Consider the following 15,000-nt stretch of genomic DNA (forward strand, 5'->3'; position numbering starts at 1 on the left):
TGTATCGGCTTCTCGGATGAATAAGGCCGTTGTGGTTTTCCTGAAGGACGAACTACTCGTTAATCGTTTGGTTGAAAGTGGAATTTCGGTAAGTGGGAATTTTATTCCAGTACAACCCTTGGTTTCTCCAACAACAAGGGTAACGATTTCTAATGTTCCGCCGTTCATTCCCGATGCGGATATAGAAAGGGAACTTTCACGTTTTGGGAAGTTCGCAAGTGCAATTAAAATGGTCCCGCTTGGATGCAAGAATGCGGCTTTGAAACATGTGTTGTCGTTTAGACGACATGTGTATATGTTTTTGAATTCACCGAATTTAAATGTTTCATTTAGGTGCGTTTTTGATGGTAAGTCATATATGGTGTATGCTAGCGCTGGGGAAATGAGATGCTATGAATGCAACTCAGTTGGACACGTGAAATTGTCGTGCCCTTTCAGAAACGAAGAAGGCAATGAGGCTGGCCCGAGTGGTGTTTCGGGTGAGAGAACAAATAATCCAGTGTTGGAAGGAAATAATAGTGGGGAAGCTAAGTCGCTAAATATTGAGAAAGGAGATGAGATTGGAGGAAGTTCCCAACAAAAAAGGACTTTTTTCTGATGATAAATTGTCAGGTAGCGAAAATCAGAATGGAAATAGTTCTGGTAATGTTCAATTTCAGGAAAATGTTGAAATTGTAAATGGTAAGTCTGTTGTAACTGATGGAGGAGTTTTACAGCGAACTGAAGCAGTGGATGAGTTAATTGAAAGTAAAAGTGGAGTAGAATCAAAGACTGTAAGTGGTGGTGATTTTTTTATATCAAAGATAGTGCTGGGATCTGATAAGGAAGTGGGTAATGAGGATGGTAACGATGATGAAAGTGTTCTGTCTGATTGTTCAGATGTATCTAATTTCTCACAAATCACAAGTGAACAAGTATATTCGTTGGAAGAGTTAAACGAATTTATGGATGAAACGTTTGGAAAAACAATTGATGTAAGGAATTTTTTTCCTGATGTGAAAAAGTTTGAAACTTCAGTTCTTTTTTGGCAGAAGAGGGTTGGAGAAGAAGGTCTGAGTCAGAGGAAAAGATTTCGGTTAAAAAAGATACTTTCAAAGATAAGAAGAGGGAAAAGTCATGCAAAACGTAAATTTAATATTTGGCCCAAATGAGTTGCACTTCACATAAGGTGACTTTAACACTTTTCCTTTTCTGTCTGTCTCTTCTTTCTTTCTTTCTTAGTCCTCTTATGGAGATTATAAGAGCGGGCTCCTTAAATATTAATGGAGGAAGAGACAGAAGCAAGAGAGCAATGGTTGCTGAAATAATTAAATTAAAAAATATAAACATTACTTATTTACAAGAAACACATACAGATTGTGATAATGAGGTGGAATGGCATAGATGGTGGGATGGGAAGTGTTTCATTAGTCATGGATCAAATATAAGTGCGGGGGTGGCTATTCTTTTTTCAAAAAATATGGATTTAAATATTTTGTCTACTATAGAATTAGAAAAGGGTAGAGTTTTAATAGTTAAAGCAGAAATTAAGGGGATTGTATGTTTATTCGTTAATGTTTATGCTCCTAATGAAGGACCAGATCGTATAGAGCTTTTTAAAAAGTTACAAGACACATTAAGACAACAAAATGATGATATCTGTGTGATAATGGGTGGAGATTGGAATTGTACTACAAATTTCTTATTAGACCGAAATTGAGAAGAAACTCACCCACAGTCAAGCCATGTACTTCTCAGTTTAACTAAAGAGTTTGAGTTAATGGATGTGTGGAGGGATAGGAATCAGATGGTTAAACAGTATACATGGATCAAGATGTTAGATTCCTCTGTTACTGGTGCAAGATTAGACAGATTATATGTTAGTAAAAAAGAAAACAACAGAATCATGAATGCAAATATTTTTCCTATTGGTTTTTCTGATCATCATGTTGTTACCATTGATTTTAATATTAATATAGTACAGCGTCCACAGTATTATTGGCATTTTAATGTTAAATTATTGCAGGATAATTCCTTCTGTGAGAAGTTCAGGTTCTTTTGGGAAATGTGGAAATTGAATAAGAGTGGCTTTGAAAATTTGACTCAATGGTGGGAGGTTGGGAAAACACAGATCAGGGTGTTTTGTCAGCAGTATTCTTATAATTCAACGGTACATATAAAAAGGAAAATAAAGCAATTGGAGAACGATATTTATGATATGGAACATTTGATTGATGCTAAGAATGAAGGACTAAGTAAGGAATTAAAGAATAAGAAAATGGATTTGAAGGTTTTTTTGGAGGAAAGAGTAAAGGGTGCTTTGATTAGAGCAAGGATAATGTCTATTAAAGAAACTGATTCTCCTACTTCTTATTTTTTTAATTTAGAAAGAAAAGTTGCACAAGAGAAAATTTTGCACTGTTTGCGTTGTGAGAATGGGACATTGACTTCAAATCCATTGGAAATTAGAAAAATGGCTATGGACTTTTACACTGATTTATTTGGACCTACTGACTGTGTTTCTGGAAGTATGGATCAACTGTTGCAAGGGTTACCTAAGCTGAATGATATGGACAAAGAAGAGCTTGAACAGATGATTTCATTTAATGAACTCTCTGAAGCAGTTCAACAACTCTCTACAAGTCGAGCACCAGGAATTGATGGCCTACCAGCAGAATTTTACAAGAACTTCTGGAGCATTTTAGGCAGAGACTTTCATGAAGTAGTCTGTGAATGTTTTGTGAGAGGAATACTTCCAAGTAGCTGTCAAAGGGCGGTGTTATCTCTAATTCCAAAAAAAGGAGATCTGGGTTTGTTAAAAAATTGGAGACCAGTTTCTTTAATGTGTTTAGATTATAAAATAATATCTAAATGTTTAGCTAATAGGCTAAAGAAACATTTACATAGTGTGGTGAAGAAGGAACAAACATATTGTATTCCAGGTCGTACAATTATGGATAATTTGTTTTTAATGAGAGATGTTATAGATGTTTCGATGAATAATAATTGTGATGTCGGGTTTTTATCTATTGATCAGGAAAAAGCCTTTGATCGTGTGGGACATATATATCTTTTTGAGGTTTTAGAAGCTTTTGGGTTTGGGAATAATATTGTTGCTTGGATAAAGTTGTTGTATAATAATGCATCTGTTTTAATCAAGACAGGAGGTGGGGGATTGAGTAGCCCAGTAGCTGTTAAAAGAGGCATTAGACAGGGGTGTCCTCTTTCAGGGCAGTTATATAGCTTAGTAATTGAACCTCTATTATGTCATTTAAGAAGTCATTTGAAAGGTTTTTATGTTGCAGAAAATGTGAAATGTTCTGTGTCCGCATATGCAGATGATATAACTGTGTTTGTAACTGGTCAAGAAGATATGCAAGAAATTTGTAAGAGTCTAACTCTATTTGAAAAGGCTTCTTCTGCAAAAGTAAACTGGGGAAAAAGTGAGGGGTTTATTATGGGTGAATGGAGGAATGGTGGGATACCTCACATTCCAGGAGGATTGAAGTGGGGAACAGAAGGCATTAAAGTCTTCTTGGGTTCAGAAAATTATAGGAAAAAGAACTGGGAAGGGATGCTGAATAAGGTGTTAGCTAAGTTGTCTAAATGGAATTGGCTATTACCTGAACTATCCTATAGGGGTAGAGTCCTGGTTATAAACAATTTGGCTGCATCCATGCTGTGGCACAAGCTGAATGTGCTAGAGCCACCTGATAAATTGATCAAGGATATACAGAGAAAGTTGGTGGATTTCTTCTGGTCAGGCCAGCACTGGATTCCTGGGCCTGCTCTGTATTTGTCAACCCAAGAAGGAGGACAAGGCCTTGTGGATATCAGAAGTCGGATCAATACTTTTCGTTTACAAGCTTTACAGAGACTGTTGTATGTAGAAGACATCGAGTGGAGTAAGGTAGCGTGTGTTTTGCTGAGGAGTACATCATGTCTTGGATACGATAAACAGTTGTTTTTAATTCGAACTAAGGAACTGGATTTGAGCAATCTGACTTCTTTCTATCGCTCCATGCTACAAGCGTGGAAAATGACTTTTTCTGTAAGCAGAGGAGTTGAACATTTACAAGAATGGATTCTGGAGGAACCGTTGCTTCATAATCCATTTATTCAGGCCAAATGTTTGTCTTCAGAAAGTTTGAGGAACTGTCTGATTAGAGCTGGATGTACTAAACTTAAGAATCTTAGAGATGCAAACGGATGGAAAACTGAGGAAACATTGCAGAAGAACACTGGAATACATTCTAGGCGCGTTGTGTCTCAGGTGCTGAAGGAAGTGAATGCAGCTTTACCAGGAGTCTGCAGAGAAGCGTTAGGACTTCAACAAGAGCAAGAGGAGGAGAAAAACTGTGTGTTTCCATTGATTTTTGTGTCTGCAGCGGCATCGGAGGAGTTTAAGGAAGATAGCGGCATGATTTTGTCTTTTAAAACACCTGAATTGGGGGCGTTTCAGGACATTAGCAAAAAAGCACTTTATTCTGTGTGTGTCAAAATGTATCACTGGCGTGTTCTGGAAAAAGTCAAGACTTGGAGGTGGTCAGAATTGTTTGGGCCAGACTTTGGTGGCTGCTGGAGATCTCTGTACAAATCTCCTATAGAGAAACGTACAGCAGATTTACAGTGGCGGCTAATTCATGGTATTATAGCTACGAACAGACACGTGGCGCACCTGAATTCAGCAGTTGGGAAAAATTGTCCTTTCTGTGGAATAGAAGAAACTGTGGATCATTTATTTATTCAATGTAAGAGGTTAGGAGGTCTTTTTCGTATTTTAAAAAGTTGGTTTGAAGGCTTTGGTGTAGAATTTTCTTATAAGAATTTTATTAGCAGTATGAAATATAATTATCAAGAACGAAGGAAATTGTGTTTATTAAATTATTTATTGGGATCAGCAAAGTTAGCAATATGGAAAACAAGGAAGAACAAATGATTAGGTTCTGGTTCAGTCGATGCAGAGTGTGTTCTGAAAGGGTTGGTTGCCGCTCGAATTAAAGTTGAGTTTTCATATTTTAAAATGGTAAATAATGTGTTAGAATTTTCAACTGTTTGGACTGTGGGAAAAGTTTTGTGTGAAATTGTAGATGAAGTGCTGATTTTATATTTTTAATGTAGAGAAAGTTTATAATGTGATGGTTTCTGTATTTCAGTGTAATTTTTGATGGAATAATTGTGATAAAATAAAGGTTTGTTAAGCCTCTCTCTATCTCTCTCTCTCTCTGTCTCTCTATCTCTCTCTCTCTCTCTCTCTCTCTATTTCTCTCTCTCTGTCTCTCTATCTCTCTCTCTCTCTCTCTCTATCTCTATTTCTCTCTCTATCTCTCTCTCTCTCTCTCTCTCTATTTCTCTCTCTCTCTCTCTATCTCTCTCTGTCTCTCTCTCTATCTCTCTCTCTATCTCTCTCTCTCTCTCTCTCTTTCTCTCTCTCTCTCTCTATCTCTCTCTCTGTCTCTCTCTGTATCTCGATCTCTCTCTATTTCTCTCTCTCTCTCTCTCTCTCTATTTCTCTCTCTCTCTGTCTCTCTCTCTCTATTTCTCTCTCTCTCTCTCTCTGTCTCTCTCTCTCTCTCTCTCTCTCTCTCTATCTCTCTCTCTATTTCTCTCTCTCTCTCTCTCTGTGTCTCTCTCTCTCTCTCTATCTCTCTCTATCTCTCTCTCTATTTCTCTCTCTCTCTTTCTATCTCTCTCTATCTCTCTCTCTCTCTCTCTCTATTTCTCTCTCTATCTCGCTCTCTCTCTCTCTCTCTGGGGTTATTTATAGCCGTGTATTGCTGTGTTGAGCTGCTGTGAAGAAGTGAAAAGCCTTTTCATGTTCTCTGTAATTACTATCTGCTGCAACTGCTCACCTACATTTAGGGCTGTGGTGGTGATGGGATCAACTTAGGGCGACCACCCGTCCCGCGTAGCGTGTGCGCGCACAGCGTTTTAAGCCCAATTCATGCGTCCCACAAATCAATGCTTGCTCAAAAAAAGTCTATCGCTCTATATACTGGAGCCCCAGGCAGCCAAACGAACATTACTTGACAGTTCAGCACGCTACTGTTGCCACACCCACCCCTCAGGTGAACTGATGACTAGGTTGTTGTCAACTTTTTCGTTGTTGTCATGACAGCGCACGCACGTGAAGTGAACACACACACACACTGTGAACACACACCCGGAGCAGTGGGCAGCCATTTATGCTGCGGCGCCCGGGGAGCAGTTGGGGGTTCGATGCCTTGCTCAAGGGCACCTAAGTCGTGGTATTGAAGGTGGTGAGAGAACTGTACATGCACTCCCCCCACCCACAATTCCTGCCGGCCCGGGACTCGAACCCACAACCCTTCGATTGGGAGTCCGATTCTCTAACCACCAGGCCACGACTTCCCCTGTGCTTACCAGACACACTGGGAAGGAACTTTTAGATGCACGCTTTACGATTCGAAAAATGGAGAAAGAGACTCTGAGGCACCGCCATCATCAATTAAAAAAGAGAAGGTGTGTCCTGTTTCAAACTTTGTTTTCATGCGCCTGCCTTAACTAACATGCGAGTTCACCAGCCTTCCTCCCCGTGAACCTCTGGAGTTGTGAGTTTAGACTTTTTTTTTTTAACTGTTCCTGTGGTGTTGAGCAACTACAATTCATTTTAATCCTATAATTTTATACTATAATTTATTTAAAGTGAATAAATTGTAATGAAAAATAAATAAAATTAAATAGCTAAAGTAAATCGTAAGTGGAAGTGCATCTGTCAATTCTGTCATGAGCAAACATCAGCAGTTACACGTTTAGGGGAATAGGGCATTATTAATATACCATGTAAGGTGGTATGTGCTAGAAATGGGTAAACCACTATCAGGGAGTCTGCCCATGGGGTGGGGGCACCGCCGCGCAAGGCAGTGTCCCACATTGTCCCTCAGAAACATACCCCTTGTCCCCCCTTGGGCTTATTAGCCGGTGGTCACCCTAGATCAACTACCGTCAGTGACGCGGTAGTTCTTTATATATATTTAACTAGTTTTATATATATTTGTAGCAAAGTTCGTGGGATGGAAGGAAGAGGACAAAGGGGTCGGCTGGACTGTTGACAGGTTTATTATAAACAAAAAGAACTAAAAAGTTACAAACACCCAAACGGTGACTCTTATTCTGCTGGTATGCGTATCGGTATCAAACGGTTCACGGGGCAAATTGCAAATGTAAGTGATCATCCCTGTCCCCTCGGAGTGGGGACTTTGGAGTGAGTAGGGCATGTGCGTGCCATTATGTAGTCGTTTGGAATTTACTGGGCAAGGGGAGCGAAGTAATTTCCTCATTATCTTCAGCTGGCTGTTCCCGTGACAACACAGATTTGCTGATCGACACTGGCATAAAAAAAAAAAAAAAAACATTTTATATTTTTAAAAGTTTTATATTTTAGCTTTTATATATTATATAGCATATTTTTAAAACTTTATGAAAAATAAAATGTAGCCTACGTTATTTGCAACTGGAAATTACTTCGCTCCCTTTGCCCAGTAAATTACCAACAACCACGTGCCCTGCTCACTCCAGAGTCCACACATAGGGATTATCACTGGGAATTTGTCTGTGAACTGTTTGATACTGATACTCATACCGGCACACCCCTAATCCCTGGTAAAACTGATTGTGTTTGAGATACAAAAAGAAATGTAAAAACTTGCAAAAAAACTGTACAACAACTGGATATCTTGTTGAATAATGTATATCTAATGCAATATGAAATATTTACAATGTGTGTTGATTGCAAATTGTGTTTACTTTTGTCATTTTGCATTGACACGCTGTTTTCCTATTTTGATACTATAAAATTGCTTTGACACAATCTCTATTGTTGAAAGTGCTTAATAAATAAAGGTGACTTATTTTCACAGAATGACAGTGGAGAATATTTTGCCATTGAATCACGCTCTGTCTCTGTCTTTTTCTTAGACTCTCAGATGGATCAGACTATGGAGCTTTTGAAACCGTCTGCGTTTGACCACATTCCCACAGGTAACGCAACTCGTGTCTACCTTTTCATGATATTTCTCCAGTAGGAATGCTGCAGTTTCCTCCTAACTGACTGAATGTAGAGCAGTGCTCTTTAGTCACAGACAAGAGAAAACATGCTAAATACAAAAAAAAACAATACTAAATATAGTGGATGGTTAGAATAGCCAAATAACCTGTCTTCAGATTTAGAAGGAACATGATTGGGAACATGATTGGTCCCCTTTTTTATTTATTAAATTTTTTGCCACAACTGGAATTAATCAATGCATGCTGATGAACTTTTATCATAGTTTCAAGTTATATGGAAATGAAAGTGGTTACCATTCAACCTGTTCTTTTTCTTCAGTATTTCGTGAATGGGAGATCCTCTTTTGCTGTTAAAAGCCGTTCGCGATCTTGTCACGTTTTACAAAAAAAAGATGATTGTCTGATTTGCTTACATCTACACACCTTTACATTTTTAAGACTAAAACAAAATATGGATTCTTTGTTGTTCTTAATTAAAAAGCACAACAATAATAAACAGTAAGATACAATGACTAGCTTACAAAACTGTTATTAGGCAAGGCAAGTTTATTTATATAGCACATTTCGTACACAATGGTAATTCAAAGTGCTTTACATAAAAGAAAGTAAAATAATAATGAAGAATAAAACAAGCAATTTTAAAACTTTTAAAATTATTAAAAAATGTACTTATTTAAAATGAATTTAAAACAGTTAGAAAATGATTTTACATGAAATAAATAAAAAAAAACAGAGAAAATATAGTGCATTTGGAGATAAGGCTAGGTAAATCTGTGTATCATCAGCATAGCTGTGATAGGCAATTTGGTTCTTTCTCATTATTTGACTTAGTAGTAGCATATACAGGCTAAACAAGAGCGGTGCTAGAATTGACCCTTGTGGGACTCCACATGTCATGGACGTCCACTTAGACTTATGCTCTCCTAGACTCACATAATAACCTCTCCCTTCTAAGTATGACCTGAACCATTTGAGTACCATCCCAGAAAGCCCGACCCAGTTTTCCAGTCTCTCTAGTAGTAAGTTATGATCGACAGTGTCACACGCAGCACTGAGATCTAGCACTGATATATTGCCAGAGTCACAATTTAAGCGAATATCATTTATTATCTTAATGAGTGCTGTCTCTGTGCTGTGATGCAGTCGAAAACCAGATTGAAATTGTACAGGTATCCATTTGAGTTTAAGTATTTGTTCAGCTGATTAAAAACTACCTTTTCTATAATTTTGCCTATGAAAGGAAGATTAGATATTGGTCTAAAATTGCTCAAAATGGTGTTATCAAGATTGCTCTTTTTCAGGAGGGGCTTAACAACTGCATTTTTTAAGGAGTTTTGTTAATCGTTATTAACAAAAACGATGAAGACAAGGCATGGCATACACCACATGCTGTATTATATAGCAACTAATAAATTACAGAACATTTAGCAAACACTGAGGAATCAAATAAAAAAATTTAAATAGCGTACCGTGAGGTAAACAGCAAAGATAACAAGCTTTTCAAAGAAAAGTAAAACTCATTTTTGCTGTGCGCAGCTTTGCGCTCGTGTTAACGCGGCGAGAATAAACCAGGCTCTTCTCTCGCAGCGCTGCGCAGTTACATTACATTACATTTATTCATTTAGCTGACGCTTTTATCCAAAGCGACTTACAATTGCCACATATGTCAGAGGTCGCACACCTCTGGAGCAACTAGGGGTTAAGTGTCTTGCTCAGGGACACATTGGTGCCTCACAGTGGATTCGAACCCGGGTCTCTCACACCAAAGACATGTGTCTTATCCACTGCGCTAGCACCACCCCAAAAAATGCACACACTGCACACACACAGAGCAGTGAACACACACACACACACACACACTGTGAGCACACACCCGGAGCAGTGTTCATCATTTATGCTGCGGCGCCCGGGGAGCAGTTGGGGGTTCGGTGCCTTGCTCAAGGGCACCTAAGTCGTGGTATTGAAGGTGGAGAGAGAACTGTACATGCACTCAATTCCTGCCGGCCCGGGACTCGAACTCACAACCTTTCGATTGGGAGTCCGACTCTCTAACCATTAGGCCACGACTTCCCTTCCCTTCCCAGTTCAAACGAGTAGCACAATTTCGTTATGCTTTGTTTCATTTGCCTTTTGATGTTGGTATGCAACAGAAATGGCAGTGCTTATGAGTTGAACAACGCGGTGGTCGCGCCAGTGTGACCGCACACAAAAATAAAAAAGTGACGTGACATACAACCTAGTATGGTGACCCATACTCAGAATTAGTGCACTGCATTTAACCCATCCAAAGTGCACACACACAGCAGTAAACACACACACACACACACAGTGAACACGCACACACACACACACAGTGAACATGCGCACACACACACACACACATACACACACAGTGAACACACACCCGGAGCAGTGGGCATCATTTATGCTGCGGCGCCCGGGGAGCAGTCGGGGTTTCGGTGTCTTGCTCAAGGGCACCTCAGTCGTGGTATTACCGGCCCAAGACTCGAACCCACAACGCTAGGGTTAGGAGTCAGACTCTCTAACCACTAGGCAACGACTTCCACACTGGACTTTAGCGTGACTTTAGTCATGCTGGCAGTCTGGAGCCCTGATTACTAGTTGTTGATGTCAAAGGTTGTGTGAGTCCAGTTAAACCAAACAATATTTTGGTACAAATTACAAATTTGTCAAATTAGATGGATTTTAAAGACATTTTGTTACTTTTGTTCACTAAACCATTGAAGCAAAACCAGTTGAGAACCGCTGTAGTGACGGACAAAATCTGACAATTTGAACTGTAGAAATGAGCCTGTTAGTTTCATCATGTTGGTCATGTGCTGTTCACCAGTCAAACATAAGCACTTTTAATGCTGTGTTTAGAAGAGACGTATGATGCATTCATTTTTTTCCCAGCGTAACGCCTTGATTTAGTGCACTGAATTATAGATGAGGTCTTACATGGCGTACAGAGATGGAGACAGATGGCACGGGCTCTGGAGACAGACATGCATTAGCCTTTCATAACAGCAGCATGAAAATTACCGTAACACTTAGTCAAGTCACCTTTATTTATATAGCGCTTTAAACAAAAAAAGATTGCGTCAAAGCAACTGAACAACATTCATTAGGAAAACAGTGTCAATAATGCAAAATGATAGTTAAAGGCAGTCCATCTTTGAATTCAGTGATGTCATCTCTGTTCAGTTAAATAGTGTCTGTGCATTTATTTGCAATCAAGTCAACGATATCGCTGTAGATGAAGTGTCCCCAACTAAGCAAGCCAGAGGCGACAGCGGCAAGGAACCGAAACTCCATCGGTGACAGAATGGAGAAAAAAACTTTGGGAGAAACCAGGCTCAGTTGGGGGGCCAGTTCTCCTCTGACCAGACGAAACCAGTAGTTCAATTCCAGGCTGCAGCAAAGTCAGATTGTGCAGAAGAATCATCTGTTTCCTGTGGTCTTGTCCTTAGTGAATTTAAACCAGCTCTTCTTGTGTCTGTGTTCAATCTTTGTTGATAAAACAAACAAGGGAAATGTTAGGGAAATGTGTTTGCAGCCGTTGTGCGCTGATCCTGTAGACTTGAGGACCTGCTCGCCTCTGATGATTGAAGCACACGACATGCAGGCCTTCTCTGTGTGTGTGATTGCACTCGACCACAAAATTTCTTTTGTTTGCAATTTGCAGAGTATCTAATGATGCTAACAAAAACAGCACTCCATTAAAGAAGTTAAAGTCTGTTTTAGATATGTTCCGATACCCTTTTTCTCTTCCCCATACCGATTCCGATACCTGGGCTCAGGGTACCGAGTACCGAGTACTGATCCGATACCTGGGTGTGTATCTGTATATACAGCTGTATATACTACTAGCCCTGTGTAAATTGCTAGAATTATTTTATGGTGTGCTTCAGACTTATCCCTTAATAAAACATGAACAAATACATGGTGAACTACTGTATTTATTACAGTATTTCTATTATCTGACATGAATTTGACAGTAATATTATTTATTTTCTTAAGTGAAAAAGAACTTCAAATGCAGCCAAAAATCTAAAACCGCAAACTAAAAAAGGTATTTTAGTTTTACAATATAACTGTATAAAAAACTGCAACAAATAAGTCTAGGAATATAAAAAATTATATTAATCAGATATTAATCAGCAACTGTCTAGGCATAATTATTATTATTAATAGAGACGTATTATTATTACTACATAGAGACATAGCTAAATCTACTGTAGGCTACAACAGTAGCTTAATATATTGTCAATTTACTCGCGTTAAACCGAACATTTATTTTGATAGGTTGCCATGAAGATCTTTGAGTGTCTGTGTTTATGATATGACAGTTTTCTCAAATGAAACGGTGAATTCTCATGAAGTGACGGTTTATGCGTTCATGTCCTCATATAGTGACACACGGCAGAGACTACAAAACAGCGAGCTCCCGCGCATCTCGCCCGTCACCCACAGAGATGTAGACTTTGCAGGAGTAATATTTAAATAGTATTTTGCAGTTTAATATTCACAGACACTAGTATATATTCGGCTACAGTCTGGAGCCCTGCGCTTAGACTAACACTGAAGCGACTGAACACAGCTGTGGGTAACGAATATACTCGGGAGTCGGTAACTTACTACCGGTACTACAGAGAAACTGATATCATCACATTTTTACATTTTCAGCACCGACTTGGTAGTGAAGTGGCAGTACTTGTGGCATCCCTAGTTGCCGTTTTACTGTCTGGTTGGTCCAGTCTGAAATACTGATAAACAGCGGACATACTGCTAACCACTGATCTATAATATAGAAGCGGCTGTTGGCGGTTTAGAACGCGATGAGAAAATGAAATGATGAGAAAGAAAATGGTATCAGATCGGTATATGGGTTCATGTACTCACCGATGCCGATGACAGAATTTGTTGTGGTATCGGTGATATTTCCGATACTATTATCGGAATCGGAACAACTCTAGTCTGTTTGCTGTGTCGCTGAGGAAGTTCATGTCTGACGCCTGTTTCACGACACAAGCTTGAGCTTCACATCCACATAACTTCATCATCACTGCAGCTGCAGACTCGTGATGGTATCCACAAGCATTTGTACAGCGTCACAGCAGCAGCACCAAAGCTACAGATTTCTTTACAAAGACAACTATAAACTTGTTTTTAGAAGTTTAAAAGTCTTGTTTGTTAACATGGGGATTCGAATGCAAATAGGAAACAACAAAAACAGATCAGAACATGTAGTTTCAGTCATACTTCAATATAGAACACGCTGTTTTGTTTTTATTTTATTAATTTTTTTTGATGATGCACCATGCTTAACATGAAGTTATAACCCAAACTGAATAATTAAAAACAAGTTTAAATGGGTAAATCTTCTAAGCATTTTTGTTTGTTCATTTTCTTTTCTGACATACTCCACACACTATATATGATTATTCTGTTAATTTTTAGCACTATTTATGTGTAATCATATCTATTTTGTCCACCAAAAGTTGCCTTCACTAATCGAACGTGAACAATGCAGCAAAAATAGACTCAGCGCTGAAACCATCGCTGCTCCTGCGCCAGTCTGAACGCACTAGTTTAATATACACGCCGAAAAAACTGCCTTGGAGATGTCCCTCATGTCTCACAACACATCATCACACACCAAACAACACACAGACCTCCCTCGCCTCACCCAACATCCATTAGTGCTAACGAGCAGAGACCGAACATCAGGACCACACACATCAAAACAGATCGCAGACATTAAACCTCAGCGCTGCAGCACTGGGGGACTGAAGCATCATGGCAGCGGAGCTCATAACTAGAAGAGAGACAGACACGAGAAAGACTGCAAGTAATGTTGAGCCATTAAGTTGACGGACATATCATGAAGCTTGTTTGACAAAAACAACGGTTGTTCTGTGCTGGGATACATCAGACTGTTATGCAACATGACCGCCAGCATCCTGAAAGCCCAAAGGTCTGCAGCGAATCACAGACGGGGAATAAAGGATTATTCCAGTTATTTGTGTCTGAATAATGACCATTTAAGTGCCAGGGTCATCGTGATTTCAGATCAGTTTTGTCACATGAAGTGTTAGATAATGCTGCTGATTATTCATCGATCTCTGAGAGTCTGTGAGATAGTATGTGTCACTGATCTCACTGAAACTCTACAACGCTTTGTCTCAAGCTGAAAATAAACCAGAAGAAGATGAGTACACAGCCAGAGACATGTGGTTCTCTGTGGTTCTGGAACGATGTCTGTGGTTCTCTGTGGTTCTGAAGCGGTGTCTGTGGTTCTCTGTGGTTCTGGAGTGGTGTCTGTGGTTCTCTGTAGTTCTGGAGTGGTGTCTGTGGTTCTGGAGCGGTGGCAGTGGTTCTCTATAATTCTGGAGAGGTGTCTGTGGTTCTCTGTGGTTCTGGAGAGGTGTCTGTGGTTCTCTGTGGTTCTGGAGCGGTGTCTGTGGTTCTGGAGAGGCGTCTGTGGTTCTCTATAATTCTGGAGAGGTGTCTGTGGTTCTCTGTGGTTCTGGAGTGGTGTCTGTGGTTCTATATGGTTCTGGAGTGGTGTCTGGGGTTCTCTGTAGTTCTGGAGCGGTGTCTGTGGTTCTGGAGCGGTGGCAGTGGTTCTCTATAATTCTGGAGAGGTGTCTGTGGTTCTCTGTGGTTCTGGAGCGGTGTCTGTGGTTCTGGAGAGGCGTCTGTGGTTCTCTATAATTCTGGAGAGGTGTCTGTGGTTCTCTGTGGTTCTGGAGCGGTGTCTGTGGTTCTGGAGAGGCATCTGTGGTTCTCTATAATTCTGGAGAGGTGTCTGTGGTTCTGGAGAGGTGTCTGTGGTTCTCTGTGGTTCTGGAGCGGTGTCTGTGGTTCTCTGTAGTTCTGGAGCAGTGTCTGTGGTTCTCTGTGGTTCTGGAGAGGTGTCTGTGGTTCTCTGTGTTTCTGGAGCAGTGTCTGTGGTTCTCTGTGGTTCTGGAGCGGTGTCTGTGGTTC

The 15,000-nt window shown here is 39.9% G+C and overlaps 1 protein-coding gene across 1 annotated transcript in view; it reads left to right on the forward strand.

Annotated features, from left to right (window-relative positions):
* The window catches only part of LOC132151460 (histone deacetylase 4-like), a 68,670-nt gene that overhangs the window by 20,705 nt on the left and 32,965 nt on the right, over window positions 1–15,000 (forward strand). Inside the window, exon 2 of the mRNA XM_059559555.1 lies at window positions 7,918–7,980. Within this exon, the coding sequence (XP_059415538.1) occupies window positions 7,918–7,980 (63 nt within the window). The remainder of the gene's footprint in view (window positions 1–7,917; window positions 7,981–15,000) is intronic.

This window comes from Carassius carassius, chromosome 10 (assembly GCF_963082965.1).
Source record: "Carassius carassius chromosome 10, fCarCar2.1, whole genome shotgun sequence".
NCBI lineage: Eukaryota > Metazoa > Chordata > Actinopteri > Cypriniformes > Cyprinidae > Carassius > Carassius carassius.